This window comes from Citrus sinensis, chromosome 4, assembly GCF_022201045.2.
Source record: "Citrus sinensis cultivar Valencia sweet orange chromosome 4, DVS_A1.0, whole genome shotgun sequence".
Taxonomy (NCBI): domain Eukaryota; kingdom Viridiplantae; phylum Streptophyta; class Magnoliopsida; order Sapindales; family Rutaceae; genus Citrus; species Citrus sinensis.
In genome coordinates this window covers 28,855,160-28,869,026 of record NC_068559.1, presented here as the reverse complement: position 1 = coordinate 28,869,026, position 13,867 = coordinate 28,855,160, and the positions used below count along the sequence as shown (strand labels likewise).

At 34.3% G+C, this 13,867-nt stretch overlaps 1 protein-coding gene across 1 annotated transcript; it reads left to right on the top strand.

Annotated features, from left to right (window-relative positions):
• The first annotated feature begins 5,876 nt into the window (after positions 1 to 5,876).
• Positions 5,877 to 9,185, top strand: LOC102612882 (agamous-like MADS-box protein AGL15). The gene is made up of 8 exons (XM_006482888.4): positions 5,877 to 6,390; positions 7,138 to 7,213; positions 7,601 to 7,665; positions 7,774 to 7,873; positions 7,982 to 8,023; positions 8,302 to 8,343; positions 8,449 to 8,621; positions 8,968 to 9,185. Exons 1-8 carry the CDS (start codon positions 6,209 to 6,211, stop codon positions 9,053 to 9,055), a joined length of 768 nt encoding a protein of 255 aa, XP_006482951.1. The 5' UTR covers positions 5,877 to 6,208; the 3' UTR covers positions 9,056 to 9,185.
• The last annotated feature ends 4,682 nt before the right edge of the window (positions 9,186 to 13,867 follow it).

Sequence of the window (13,867 nt, the reverse complement as noted above, 5' to 3'; positions counted from 1 at the left end):
ACAATTACACCTAATTTTATTTGAACTACTAATATTATAATTGCACTTGAACTCCATTGAATAAAAATGTAATTTTTAATTTATCATAAAAATATTTTGTTCATAATTTTATTTTAATAATTGCATAAATATGAAAATATTTCATTCACAAATGAAACATATCTCCATTAACTATTAACTAAGTTACAATTTCATAAATGAAATATTAATGTAGTAAAATTTTTTATTTATCATTTATAAAGTCATGATATTTATTTATCCATTTAATAAATTATAAACATAAAAAAATTAGAATACTTATTTAAACTAGGACTTAAATTAATTTTTAAAAGCCTATGCTAAAAAAATATATTAAAAATTTTAATTTTAAGATATTTGTAAAATCATGATATTTTATATTTATTTTTCATTAAAAAATTTTACTTTGAAATACTTTGGCCCACGTGCTATTGATGGCACACGGGCCGCATGCTTAGCCCACCAATGAAGCGTGCTTATTATGTGTCTTTTCGCGTGCCCAAAATTCTAGGCTCGGCATGGCCCACGTGCGTGCCGTGTCGTACTGCATGCCCTACCGAAATGTGTTTGTATCGTGTTGTGTCGTGCCTCATGCCGTCCAGCCCATTGGCCATCTCTATCAGCATGTCATTAAATTTTCGCTTGAATCCATAATTGTCAGGATTTTAAAATTTTAATATCCAACGCTGAATGCATGCGGACACCGAAAAAGAATAAGGATGAGAAAGTTTGTTTTATCACCAATGCGATAATGATAAAACACATTTTAAAAATATAAAATTATCTATCAAAATTTACTGAAGCATCTTGGAAATTTTATGTATTAAATTTTACTGTTTTCCAATGGAAGACTTTGAAAACAAAGCACAAATATCCATAAATAAAATTACAATCTTAAAGTTAGAGAATAGTCGCTTTGCCAAGCATTTCCTATTCTTCACTACCTTGCTTGGTACTTCAACACTGATTGGAGATGGTATCCTCACTCCTTGCGTCTCAAATATTTGGCTTGCAAAATTAATTATTTTCATCCTTGAAGTACATTACATTACATTCATTCTCTCTCTCTCTGCTACATTTTCATCCGCCAGTTTTATCGGCTGTGGGAGGCATAAAAAAAGCAACATCCACAATCACAAATGGTATTTTTACTCTACTTGATAAGAATTCTCAGGTGCACACATTTTGCATTTTGATAATATCTAGGCTTTGAATTCCAAATTTCTCTTTGTATACAGATAAAATTGTTTGAATAGCAGCATCCATACTTTAGTCCCATACTTGGTCTTCCTTTTCATGATTAAGAGATTTGGAATTCAGAAAATAGGATACACATTTAGTCCCATACTTTTCACTTGGTTCGTGTTAATTGCTTGCATCGGCTTATACAATATCACACACTTTGACCCAACCATACTCAGAGCTATAATCCATGGTTTATCATTGATTATTTCAGAAGGAACAAGAAAGCAGCTTGGATGACTCTTGGTGGCACTATACTCTGCACTACATGTATCTCTAGCTAATAGCATTTTGATTCATCATAATTTGGCAATTTTTTGCGAATTTATACTTTTTTCAAATGAATTAAACCATGAGCCAAAGCATTATTTGCGGACGTTGGCCACTTTACTGTTCTCTCCATGCAAATCAGCACTTGTTGTATGTTTTACCCAGCTCTTGTTTTGCAATACATCGGACAAGCTTTTGTGCTTGTAAAGCACCCAGAATACGCTAGTGATGCCTTGTACAAATCTGTGCTAGGTGATTCATATCTTATATGCAACGCATTGCTCAGCTTAATTGCTCCTTAATCATTTACAAATTATATATGCATATATTTTGATTTGGAAGGGTGTGTGGTAAAACATTTCAGATCCTCTATATTGGTCGATGGTTGTGATGGCTATATTGGCGGCAATCATAGCAAGTTAGTTCTTAATTTCAAGAACGTTCTCCATAATCCAACAATCCCTGGCATTAGGATGCTTCCCCTGAGTCAAAATTGTGCATACATCAACTAGACACAAAGGTTAAGTTTACGTTCCCGAGGCTAATTACCTGCTCATGCTTGCTTGTGTATGCGTTATTTTCAGTTTCAGGAGTTCTGAAAAGATGAACAATGCATATAGTAATGATTCTACCTGTAATTTTTAAAACTTTTTTTCTTTTAGCCTCTTTAAAATAATGACATTTGAAACAATTGATAAATTTAATTAACTATATGCGTATATGAATACAGTGCTTGTTGTGGTATATATGATGGTATTGACATCGTGCTTCCTAGTACTTGTCATGATAATGATATGGAAATCTCACATAATATTCGTAATCTTATATATTGGCATCATTGCTTTGGTCGAGTTTGTTTATTTTACTTCAGTTCTCTACAAATTTGAGAACATGGTGTGCCACTCATCTTTAGGCATTACATTGAGAATATACCTGCAGTGCACTCTATCCTTGTATTCGTCTTTATCAAATCTCTACTTATTAGCAAGATTCAGCTAAAAGAAGTGGTTCATTTTCTGCATAATGGAACCAAAGAAGATTAATATGTATCGTTGTGTTACAAGACACGGATACATGGACGTTCACAACGAGCGAGGTCCTTTTGAGGGAGTATTAGTTGAAAAATTAAAGGAGTTTATTAAAGACGATTATGGTTTCTATCAGGAAGCTATCAACAACGATCAAGTGTTAAAGACTTGGCTGTTGCATTCGATAATGAAGAGAGTGACCCTGGTGAGGATGTGATGATTCATGAAGAGAAACAAAAAGAGGACATGGGGAAAGAGATTGAGACAATTGAAAAAGATTGGCAAGCTGGTGTTGTTCACTTGATTGATGAGAATGAAATGGTTGCAGCAAAAAGAGCTGGAATTGCGAAGAGGATTATAATAGATTATGCATACAGTTTTTTGAAGAAAAATTTGAGACAAAGTGACAAAGTGTTTGATATTCCTCATAAACGCATGCTCAAAGTGGGAATGACTTATGAGCTTTAGATGATCACTTAGTATCAAGTTGGTGAACAACTTGCTCACTTTTAAGCTTAGAAAAGTCACGACTTAAGTGTAGGATATTGAATGGCTAAAAATTTATCAATAAATATGTAGCTTTTCTTTTATAGAAATATATATTAGTTGTTATGATTATCTTATTATGGCAATTTCATTACATTTTTTTACTTTTTTTCTATCCAAGTATGTTAAAGGTCTATCTATAAATTTTTTTTAAAAAAATCAAGATAAAATGTTAGATTCCAATTATGCACATCATATTTGGGGATTGCAACTTAAACCCCAATTAGAATTTAGGTTGAAATACTATAAATAGTGTTTGAGGATTAAAATAGAGTGACCACAATAGGATATTTGCTCAAATATTATCGTGCTCTTCTAAAAGTAAAAAGATAGCAAAAGAGTTTATAGGCGAACGGGAGATAATGATGGTGATCTCGAGTAGACAGCCTCGATTAGGAGGTTATTTAGCGATCTCGAGCAGATCACCTCGACCAGAAAGTTATTTGATGACTCGAGCACATCACCTTGACTAGGAGATCGACTAGAAGGTAATTATAATTACCTCGACCAGATGGGTTTTGAAGAAACATTAGACTATGTCACCAGAAAGCAAGATTCAGTCAAAACTTCTCTGAAATACTAGCGATTGCATTCTTAGTGGACTGATAAGTCATTACAAGGTCAAAACACCTTAAAACATATTATAAGTAAGGCATAAGACTTTAAACTGATAAGAGTTGCTTAAAATTACTTAAGTAGTTGAAGGTTAAAAGCCTTGAAATGTGCTATAGATAAGGCAAAAAACCTTAAACTGACAAGAGTTGCTTAAAATTGCTTAAGTGAGTAAAAGTTTATAAGCTCAAAACCTCACGTCAAAACTTGAAATTTGCTCAACTTTTTTGGCCTCTGGCGAGGTTAATTTCAGCAACCTCGAGTCAACTCATAGAAGTCACCTTGAGGTCACTTTAAACTTTATATAGTTTCCAATCTTGATTCATTAAAACTCTCAACACTAGAAATTAGGGGATTTGTGTTTGGGGATTGAAATATGGTGACCATGATAAGGTATTTGCTCAAACATTATCATGCTCTCCTAAAAGTAAAAAGTTAACAATAGAGCTGATAGGTGATCAGAAAGTAATTCTAGTGATCTCGAGCAGATATTTAGTCACCTTGACCAAGAGGTTATTTAGTGATTTTAAGCAGATCACATCGACCAGGATGTTATTTGATGAATTGAGCACATCACCTTGACTAGGAGAGATGAGTTTGGTGATTTCGAGCAAGTCACCTCAACTAGAAGGTAATTTCAATTATCTCGACTAGATGGGTTTTGAAGAGACATTAGACTAAGTCACCAGGAAGCAAGACTCAGTCAAAACTTCTCCGAAATACTAGGGACCACATTCTTAGTGGGCTGAAAATTAGTGGTCTTATTTAGAATTCTAAGAGGATGATTGGGCCAAGCGGATAACATCTAGTCAGGGGATGGGTATTGGGTTTTCTCTTTTTTGGAGCTTTTGATCTCTATTTTTGTTTTAAATAGATATTATTTATTTTTATTCTAATAAACCCATAAATTGACTTGAGCGTAGGAGAGTTCATGCCGGAAAAACTTCTAGCGCCTCTTATTGTTCTCTGTGATTTCAGGTGTTCGAAGGTTATTTACGAGTGGTCGTAGGGCATTTTTGACGATAATGTTGATGTAGGAATTTGATATCAAGTCACCAACCAACTCAACCGGATTTTGACATTAACAAGTAGTTTACTTCATAATTTTTTATAAAAATAATGTTTGGTAAATTTTTTAAAAGCTACTCATTTAATAATTTTTACATTTTGACAACAACTTTTTTTTTATAAGAAACTTATTAAATAATTTATCAATCTTTTTAAAAATTTCTAATATAACTTTAATATTTTAATAAAAAGATAATTATTTCTTATTTTTTATAAACTTGAATACACATATATTTCCATTTCATCCTTCAGAAACGGCAAAAAGCAATTGTAAAGTCATTATCTTGCTCTAAATTTGATAATCCTTGACCATATCTCTTCAAATCCCTCACTAAATTTAGAAAAGATTTTAAGCCCACATGGAAACTCAATAACCCATTTATAAAGATCAACCATCTTCTAGTTTTGGCAATGCCTTTATCAAATCTACCAAAACAGCAAGGTATGTCAATATAATAGTGGGACTAACTTTCTCTAAAATTGTCAAATATCCTTTTGCCAACTCTAGCAAATGGGGCCCACCGAAGACCAAAAATACCACCCTACAAAACCAGCAAAACTGGTCAAAATAGCCCATACTCTAAAATTAACAAATTACTTTACTAAAACCCATTTTGATTCCTGAAAACCCCAACAGACCAAAGCCCTCGTTCTAAATCTGGCAAAAGAACTAGTTAAAAAAATCTCTTCTTCTAAAATTGTCAGTGTGCCAGTACTCTTTTGCTATAACTGGCAACAGAGATATAATTAGACTAGATATTACAAAATAAAACAAAATAAAATTAGAAAAACCCAGTAAAAGTAATAAAATCCCAAGCCCCATTTTAAATGTAGCAAAAGAATCAGCTGCCACAGGTAGCCAGTGAAACCACTAGGATAATGATGATAAAAAATCACATCACTAAGCCAAATTAATAAAACAATCCTAAAAAGACAAAGTCTTAGAACTGAAACTGCCCTAAGTGGGACCCACGCATGATACCTAAGAAAGTCAGAAAATGGTAAGTAGGGCCCACGAGAGATGGGACCCATGAGCACCCAAACACTCCAAATGTGGCAAAAGCAAATAAGGAATCAATTCATGCAAACGCAGTAAACACTCCAAAATAGAATAAACAGAGCAAACAGACAGCGCCATCGGCCATGCAAACTTGCCGTTTCTAGCCTTAAAACGCTTAAATAAAATTATATATATTTATTTAAAGAAAAAACTCTCACGTTATTATCATCTCTAAATTTGGCAATCCTTTTCTTTTCCTCCACATTGATCCATTGCCTCATAAATGTTTCACAAGGACAAGAACCTAAGACATTTGACACAAATTTATGAACTGTGACAAAGAGAAGTAATTTTGGTTTCTGTTGGGTTTTTTGTTTCCGGGTTTCGTGATCAATTGGAGAAATTAAAAATAAAAAAATAAAAGATGGGCAGAGGGAAGATAGAGATAAAGAGGATCGAAAACGCAAACAGTAGGCAAGTTACATTCTCTAAAAGACGAGCTGGGTTGCTCAAAAAGGCTCAGGAATTGGCTATTTTGTGTGATGCTGAGGTTGCCGTTATTATCTTCTCAAACACTGGCAAGCTTTTTGAGTTTTCGAGTTCTGGGTACGTTCTGGGTTTTGTTTTCTGGTTGCATGTGTGTGTTTGGTCGTACTTGTTGATGGGTTCTTTTCGCTTTTAGATTTGCCCCTTTTTCCTAACAATGTTACTTGTTCATGGGTTCTCTTCGCTTTTAGATTTTTTCCATTTTTTTTAACAATGTTCATGTGCAGTTATGAATTTGTAATATATATATTTTTAATTTTCTTGTGTCGATTTTTTTTTTAAGTTTACTAAGATTATTTGGGGTTTTTTTAAGGAAAAATTGCTTAAATTTTTGTATGTGTTTCTGGATTTTATTTGAGAAATTCTTATGTTAATAAGAAAATTGCTGTAGGAATTTGCGATCTTGTCCAACAACTATGAACAAATTCAGTCTCTTTCTCTGTCTTTTGCTGTTTTAAAATCATTATACATGTTAATTAGTACTCCACTGCAATAGAAATTGTCGTGTATAAGTGCCCTTCAGTCAGAACTGTTCTATTGATAAACTCTACTCGGGAAATTCTCAAAGTTATTTTCTATCATGTCTATCGATTGTCTTTTAATTGATGGTGGGGCATTTCTCGGAGGAGATGATCTGAATTGTTAATGTTAAAATCAATGCAAAATAATTTGATCATAGATCGAGTAAAAGGACTACAGGATCTCAAAAACAGGCTTGAGAAAGGTGGCTGCACACAGAAGAGGGGGAATTTGTCTGAGTCTTTTTAAAGAAGATTTGACTTATTTTATTTCTTCTTATTTTTGTAGTATGAAGAGAACGCTTTCAAGATATAACAAGTGTTTGGATTTTTCCGAGGCCGCTGTGGCAGAATACAAAACAGAGGTACTAATTGATACATGATTACACTTGTGAAAGCTGGTTCTACTTATGGCACTGGGTACATATTTCTGTATCACGAAAATGAAGCATTCATGAAAGAATGGCTTCTAGGTTCTAGCTTTCACAGTAGTATATTGATCAAGAAACTGCTCGTGTAGAATTTTTTTCATACTAGGTAATAATTTCTTTGAGATATTTCAAAAGTCCATTTTGCTATGTTCTTCTTGTTTAAGGGGAATGGGATAAGGGATACACTACGAGGCACGAAGAGCTTTTGTTATTCCACTATCCATTTCTGATGATCAGAAATTCTTTTTTGTTATTGATGTTATGATAAGAAATTCATTTTTGTGAGTGATGTTTCCAACTGTTCTTTCCTTTTTTCCACAGAAGCAAGACTCAAAGGAGGTGGATGGTCTAAAAGATGAAATTGCAAAGCTACAAATGAAGCAGTTGTAAGTCTTTTATTCCAGTTGAGTATTGTTCAACATATAGAATTTTTTGAGAATAACTTGCCTGTACAGATTTATATAAATATGCTGATCATTGCTCTGATATGGCAGACGACTGTTAGGTAAGGACCTCAATGGTTTGAGCTTGAAAGAGTTGCAGCTCCTAGAACAGGATCTAAATGAAGGGTTGTTGTTGGTGAAGGAAAAAAAGGTTAAAATAATTTTCCTTTCATCTCTCTTTTGCCTTTTGAAACCAGCATTTGCCTGCAAACAGAAAACTACTAGATTCAGTGGTAGTAGTTAACTTTCACAATTTCAGGAGAAATTACTGATGGAGCAACTGGAGCAATCAAGGGTACAGGTACATATGATTATTAAGACTGCATGTCTTTACTAGATCAGACTGTGATCAAACACTTGAAAAAGAGAGAAAAAAGAACTATGATTAGCTGAGATATACAACCGAAAGTTTTCTGAACCTAATGCAAAAACCCTCAACTTTTTATGCCTTTGGGCTTGATGCCATCATTGGCAGCACTCTGCATCTTTGGTGGTACCACTTTACATTAATGAAGCTGTCTCTCTTTCTTTTCGCCCCTTCATTATGAGTAATCACTTTCTCTAATATCTTGATTTCAGGAACAGAGGGCTATCCTGGAGAATGAAACTTTGCGTAGACAGGCAAGATATATCATTCTCTGTGCAACCAAGTCACTTTCATTTTATTACTCTTTTATAAGTACATTTGTAATCTGATCTTTTAAAATTTTCTTTTGGGCACGGTAGGTTGAGGAACTTCGAGGTTTCTTTCCACCCACTGAATGCTCCGTCCCAGCATACCTCGAGTACTATCCTTTAGGAAGGAAGAATTCTCTTATGAACCACAGTTCTGCAACCCCTGATGTTGCCTCTGATGGCGCGGTTGAGAAAGGAGATTCGGACACTACCCTGCATTTAGGGTAATTTACTTTTCCTACATATAAATGCAACCTGTAACTAAATTGTGAAACCCTTGCTCCCTTTTGTCATTGTGCATTCGAAGATAATTGAAAAACTGAATATATTTCAACTTAGACAATACATACAACAGTCAAATCTTTTGAGGTAATTGAGATTCTTTTATGCAGAATCGACATAAAGTTCTTGATTTTTCTAGTTACATTTCCTTGGAAATTGTATGGGGCATTTTTTTTTTTTTTTCACTAGCATACTAATGGAACTGATGAATGAAATTGGATGTTTTTGTTGAATTGTCGCCACTCATCCATTTTCTCTAGTCTAATGTGTATTCTCCGTGTTGCGTAGACTGCCTAGCAATCTTTACCACAAGAGGAAGGCACCTGAAAGGGAAACCAATTCAAATGACTCCAGGAGCCAATTGGGCGTGCTGTGATACTTTGCTGCTTGGAGTTTCTGCTTTGCTTTGGATAGAAACAGCAGAAATGAAATGGTTTTTTCACAGTTTAGCAGTTTTCTGAACCAAAAAGTTTGGCTGAAAGTGCAAAATCATGATAGTGGCGGTGTATATGTTTCTTTGTAAGGAGAAATTATAAGCTTTTAAGATGGTGGTTATTAGACATGTTGTAGTTACTCTTACCATGTTTTGAAGTAATGGTCAGAGAAAATTGCAAACAGTTACCAAAGGCCTTCTTTTCTTCGCTTGCTTCACAAAAATGGCCATTGTCTTTTCTTGCAACTTTATCCTTCATTTTCCATGTGAAGAGTGAGACCAGGAAGCATGGATTCTGCCTCGGTTTTTAGAAACAAACTAAGAATCATTAAGGACACCTTCATAACTGCTCTATTTCTACAGCAGAAATGTTTCTCGTTTGAACAGAACTGGCAAATGTTCGCATACAAACTTCCACAAAGAGAAATTGAAATCTCATAATTTATGTACAAATAATAAAACATATTTCTAATGCTTAGTAGAGAAAGAAAATTACACAATTGTTTGTAATTACCATTGCAACTAATTATTTTTACTTGTTATGATGTCGAATTCCATCAAGCAATTCATTTCTTCCAGCCAAAAGCTTTGAGAAGAGATGATCAACCTCTTTCCCTAAGCTGTCAAGCAGTTTCTCGAACACGTCTAATCTTCTCTGCAGTTCCTCTGCTACACCTCTGCTTTTGCTGGTATCGGCTGCAGCCGCAAGGCAAGCAGCTGAATCATTCAACTCCTTCACCTCCTTCAAAACGCCCCCTTTTCCCTTAATAACTTCACAGATACTTGAATCCAACTTGCTCAAAGCAGAATTTGAAAACCCCTGTGATTTTCTCATCTTTAAGAAGTGTTCAGCATCACCTGATAATCCAGCCAAGATAACACCACATGCCCAGAATCCGATGCTCTTTATTTCGATCAAAGCTTGATGAATCACCCTTTCCTTGTTTGCAAAAGCCTTCGCTTCGTCACCTTCCTTGTCCTCTGGCTCCTTCAACTCTTTTCTTGGACTTGAACTCTTCACTTGAATTGCACTCAAACGCTTGATAGCCAAAGCACGGGACTTCTCCACTAGACCTAGGGCATGAGACAGCGCAAGCCGTGCTTGTCCCAGATGAGAAATAGTGGAGGTAATTGAATTGAGAAGCTCCAACAAACACAAGCTGTAGTTAAGATACTCCTCAACAGAATCAGCTTCCCATTTGCTCATCGGATAGTCAATATCCACCACCAGCTTTGCAAAAGCCTTGTTGATTGACGGTAGCAGCTCAAAACATTGTTGAATCCACGGAAATGAGAAGAATTCTGACCCGGGTTTGGTGGTAAATGACAGCTGGTTCAAGCAAACGGAGAGATTAGATTGAAAAGCTTGGAAAGAAGCTTGTAAAGCTTCAGATTCATGGCTGTGATGAAGATGACCCTCCAGTTTGCAGTATAATTTGCTAAGCCTTTCTACCAAGAGTACCATGACAATTAACAAACAAAATTACAAGAGCGGCTTTGCCTTCGAATGCTTTATTTTGGTTTCGGTCAGTTTCGGTGCTTAGCTTTGCTCACGCTTGGCTTTATAGTTTTATATTATATTATATTATATTAGATGTCATAATAGCTTATGTTTCACAACGCGGCTAGGCCCTTTGAATATTCCAAACAATTGGCCGCCACCCAATGGGCTATGTGCTTCTTTATCTCCTTTTTGTTGTCTGCAATTTTAGTCACACACGCTTCGAGACATTTGGGTCCACTTGTTGTGGCCCGGCCTTGTAGTCTAAGCAAGATAAGATAGGAAGGTGGGTAGAAAGATTAATTTTAACCATTTAATAATTGCATAACTTTTGGATTTTGGATAGACTTTGAAGAAAGCTGCCTTGGTCCTTTTCGGATCTCTACTGTCGCAAAACATGGCAACTATTTTCAGCCATTAAATAAATATTCATTGCCAGTTGCTTGATGTTAATATTTTAAAACAGAAGAGAAATTAATCTTTTGTTGGGCTGGCTAGATTAATAGTTAATAACGCCCACTGATTTTAGTCAAATGTTTACATCTAAAGTTTGAGTGATTGAAGAGGCAACATAGTATGAAAATTTTAGTTGGGTTTGCTTGTACGGATATTCAATTTGTCACTACACTCAATTTACAACATTGGTGAAATGGTGTGGTGAGTACATATTTTGGCGACTCTGTCTGTGATTGTGAAAGCTAAGCACATGTTGAGTCTGCTGTAGTTTCAACGAAGCAATCACTTGCAGCCGGCATGTGTTTCTCGTTTATAAATCGGTTCAAGTATCCATTGTCGGCTTATGCTATTATTATAATCGTTCTTACTTCTTAGACTTTTGGGTTTTAATTGAATGGAAGAAAGAATGATAATTTGGGGTCAGTTGGTCCAGTATCAAAACCTGTTTCTAGATGCCGCGTGCAAGATGCTTCAAATTCGTGCTACATTTTTATGGCATCTCCGGATTAGGAAGATAATGAATGTATCGTTGACTTTGAAAGCAACAAGATCTCCTACTTGAAAAGATATTTGAGAAATAATCAGTAGCAGCAGAATTAGTTGCTGCGTCATGTGGAAAATCAAATTCATTTTTGGAGCAAATCACGCGGGATGGTACAGACTACAGAGTCAATAGCCTGAATTATAGGGGAAGCTAATGGAAGCTCTGTACGGCAGTGCATACCCGTTGTTAAGTTACAGACAACAACTCAAAAGCAGTAACTTAATATAAGAAAACGACAGCTTGTAAGAGAAATGAAAGAAGAAATGAAAGATTATGAGTGACCACACATTGGTTTGTTGCGAATTATATATGATGTAATTTAACAAAACCCCACCTTTAGATATTGGTGCGTGGGGGCCTATAAGTTGAGGTGCACTCTTCTACTGCGAGCCGGCTTTTTAAGGACCAAGTCCTCCTAATGGTAATGGGTTCCTATAATTAGAATTGCATCAAAGCATTGGAGCAGTTGCACATCAAGTATGAGATCCGTATAGGTGCGACTTCATCAATGTGATTCGGTAATTGTGCTTATAAGTGTTTGATGAAAACTGAGTTAATTACATAATTTTATTTCTCACAGTGTAATATAAAAATATGAAAATTAATGCTAATTATTCCATAAATTATAAAATCTGTAAACTTCAAAGGTTATGTTTATTCAGCAGACATTTATTCACATTAGACATATAATAATTTTATTTTCAATTTAAAGCACAACATCCCTTTAAATATTAAAAATAAAAAAAAACAAAATACTAAATTGAATTGAAATTTGTATGATATCTTCTTATCTGCTTTCGGCCAAACATATCTTTAAAAGCATCCGTGGCAAATATACATGCATGGGTCACACACACACACACACACACACATATATATATAGAGTTGAACTCTTATTAAAAAAATAAAAAGAAGAAAATTTGACCACTTGAACTATATCGACACCCTTTCAAGATCATTTAAAAACCCCCATTTTTTAATTATATTACCCCACAATGTCGAAAATACCCTTTTTTTCTATGGCATTCAATCTTAGATAACGAGTATAAATAATTTTGAGAACAGGGTATCTACTTATAAAGTTTTTTTTTTTTCTTTTATGAGTTCAAACTTTAGGCAACACAATGAAATTCCCAAATGATGAATAAAAAATATTTAAGTTTGCAGAGCAGCCCTCTTGCAATGCTTAAGTTATTCTTTCTTGAATTCCCACATTGATTTCATTAATTTTATCCATTGATCCTGTTTTATAACTTATTCTTAAATAAAAAAATTCATCTCTAAATTTTTAAATCTTCAAATTTCTCACTCATAAAATTATTTTACAATCCTGATATCTTTATTATTCTCTTCAAACTTCTAACTCTACAAAACTCAAAAACATTAATTTCTCAAAAAATAAAAATAATCAATATGAAAAAAAAAATTAAAAATTAATGTTTTAATTTTGTGCAAACCAATTGTACAGATGAAACTACAAAAGTAAATAAAGAAAGAAAAGTGAACATGTGCAAGTAAAATAAAGTAAAGAGAGAAAATATACATGGGATTATTTCTATTTGTATATATCCTTAAATTATATTTAATTATAATAGTGTAGGCACCCAATTCTCCAGGGAACCATATATTGCCACGTGTCCATCTCAATTAACTAAGGAAAGTTTTTGGGGATAAGATGACATACGGAATAAAGCCAGGAGGAACTAGATTCAATATGGTCCCGAATTTATCACCTAAAGGAATCATGATCAAGAGCATTAGCTTAGGAATGATCATTTCCTATAAGACGATATTCAGAATAAAGCCCCTTCAGTAGTTTAGTGTACAAAAGCAAATAAGAATAAAAAAAGAAACTAGGCCTAACATGGTCCAGGATCTCTCACCTAAAGAGACCATGACCAAGAGCATGAGAGAAAGGCAAATGGCATACAAAGAATAATGTACAAAATTCTTCCGAATAAATGCACATACACGTGCCCTTGGAATTAAGGTCTCGTTTTAAATCTTAATTTCATGTCGTCTAATTTTATAAAAGAGGGCCATCTCTAAGAGAAACATCTTCCTTTCTCAACTTAAAAAAATCATAATTTTAAACATTAGAGTGCATTTTTCACATTCTTTCTCTGTTTGATTATAGGCTAACTAATCATGACAAGTTTTTCACAAGAAGGTAAAAATCTAACCCCTTCAAATACAATAAGATTTTTATAAAATTAATAAGGGGTGCCAATATAAGATTAATAAGGAGTACCAA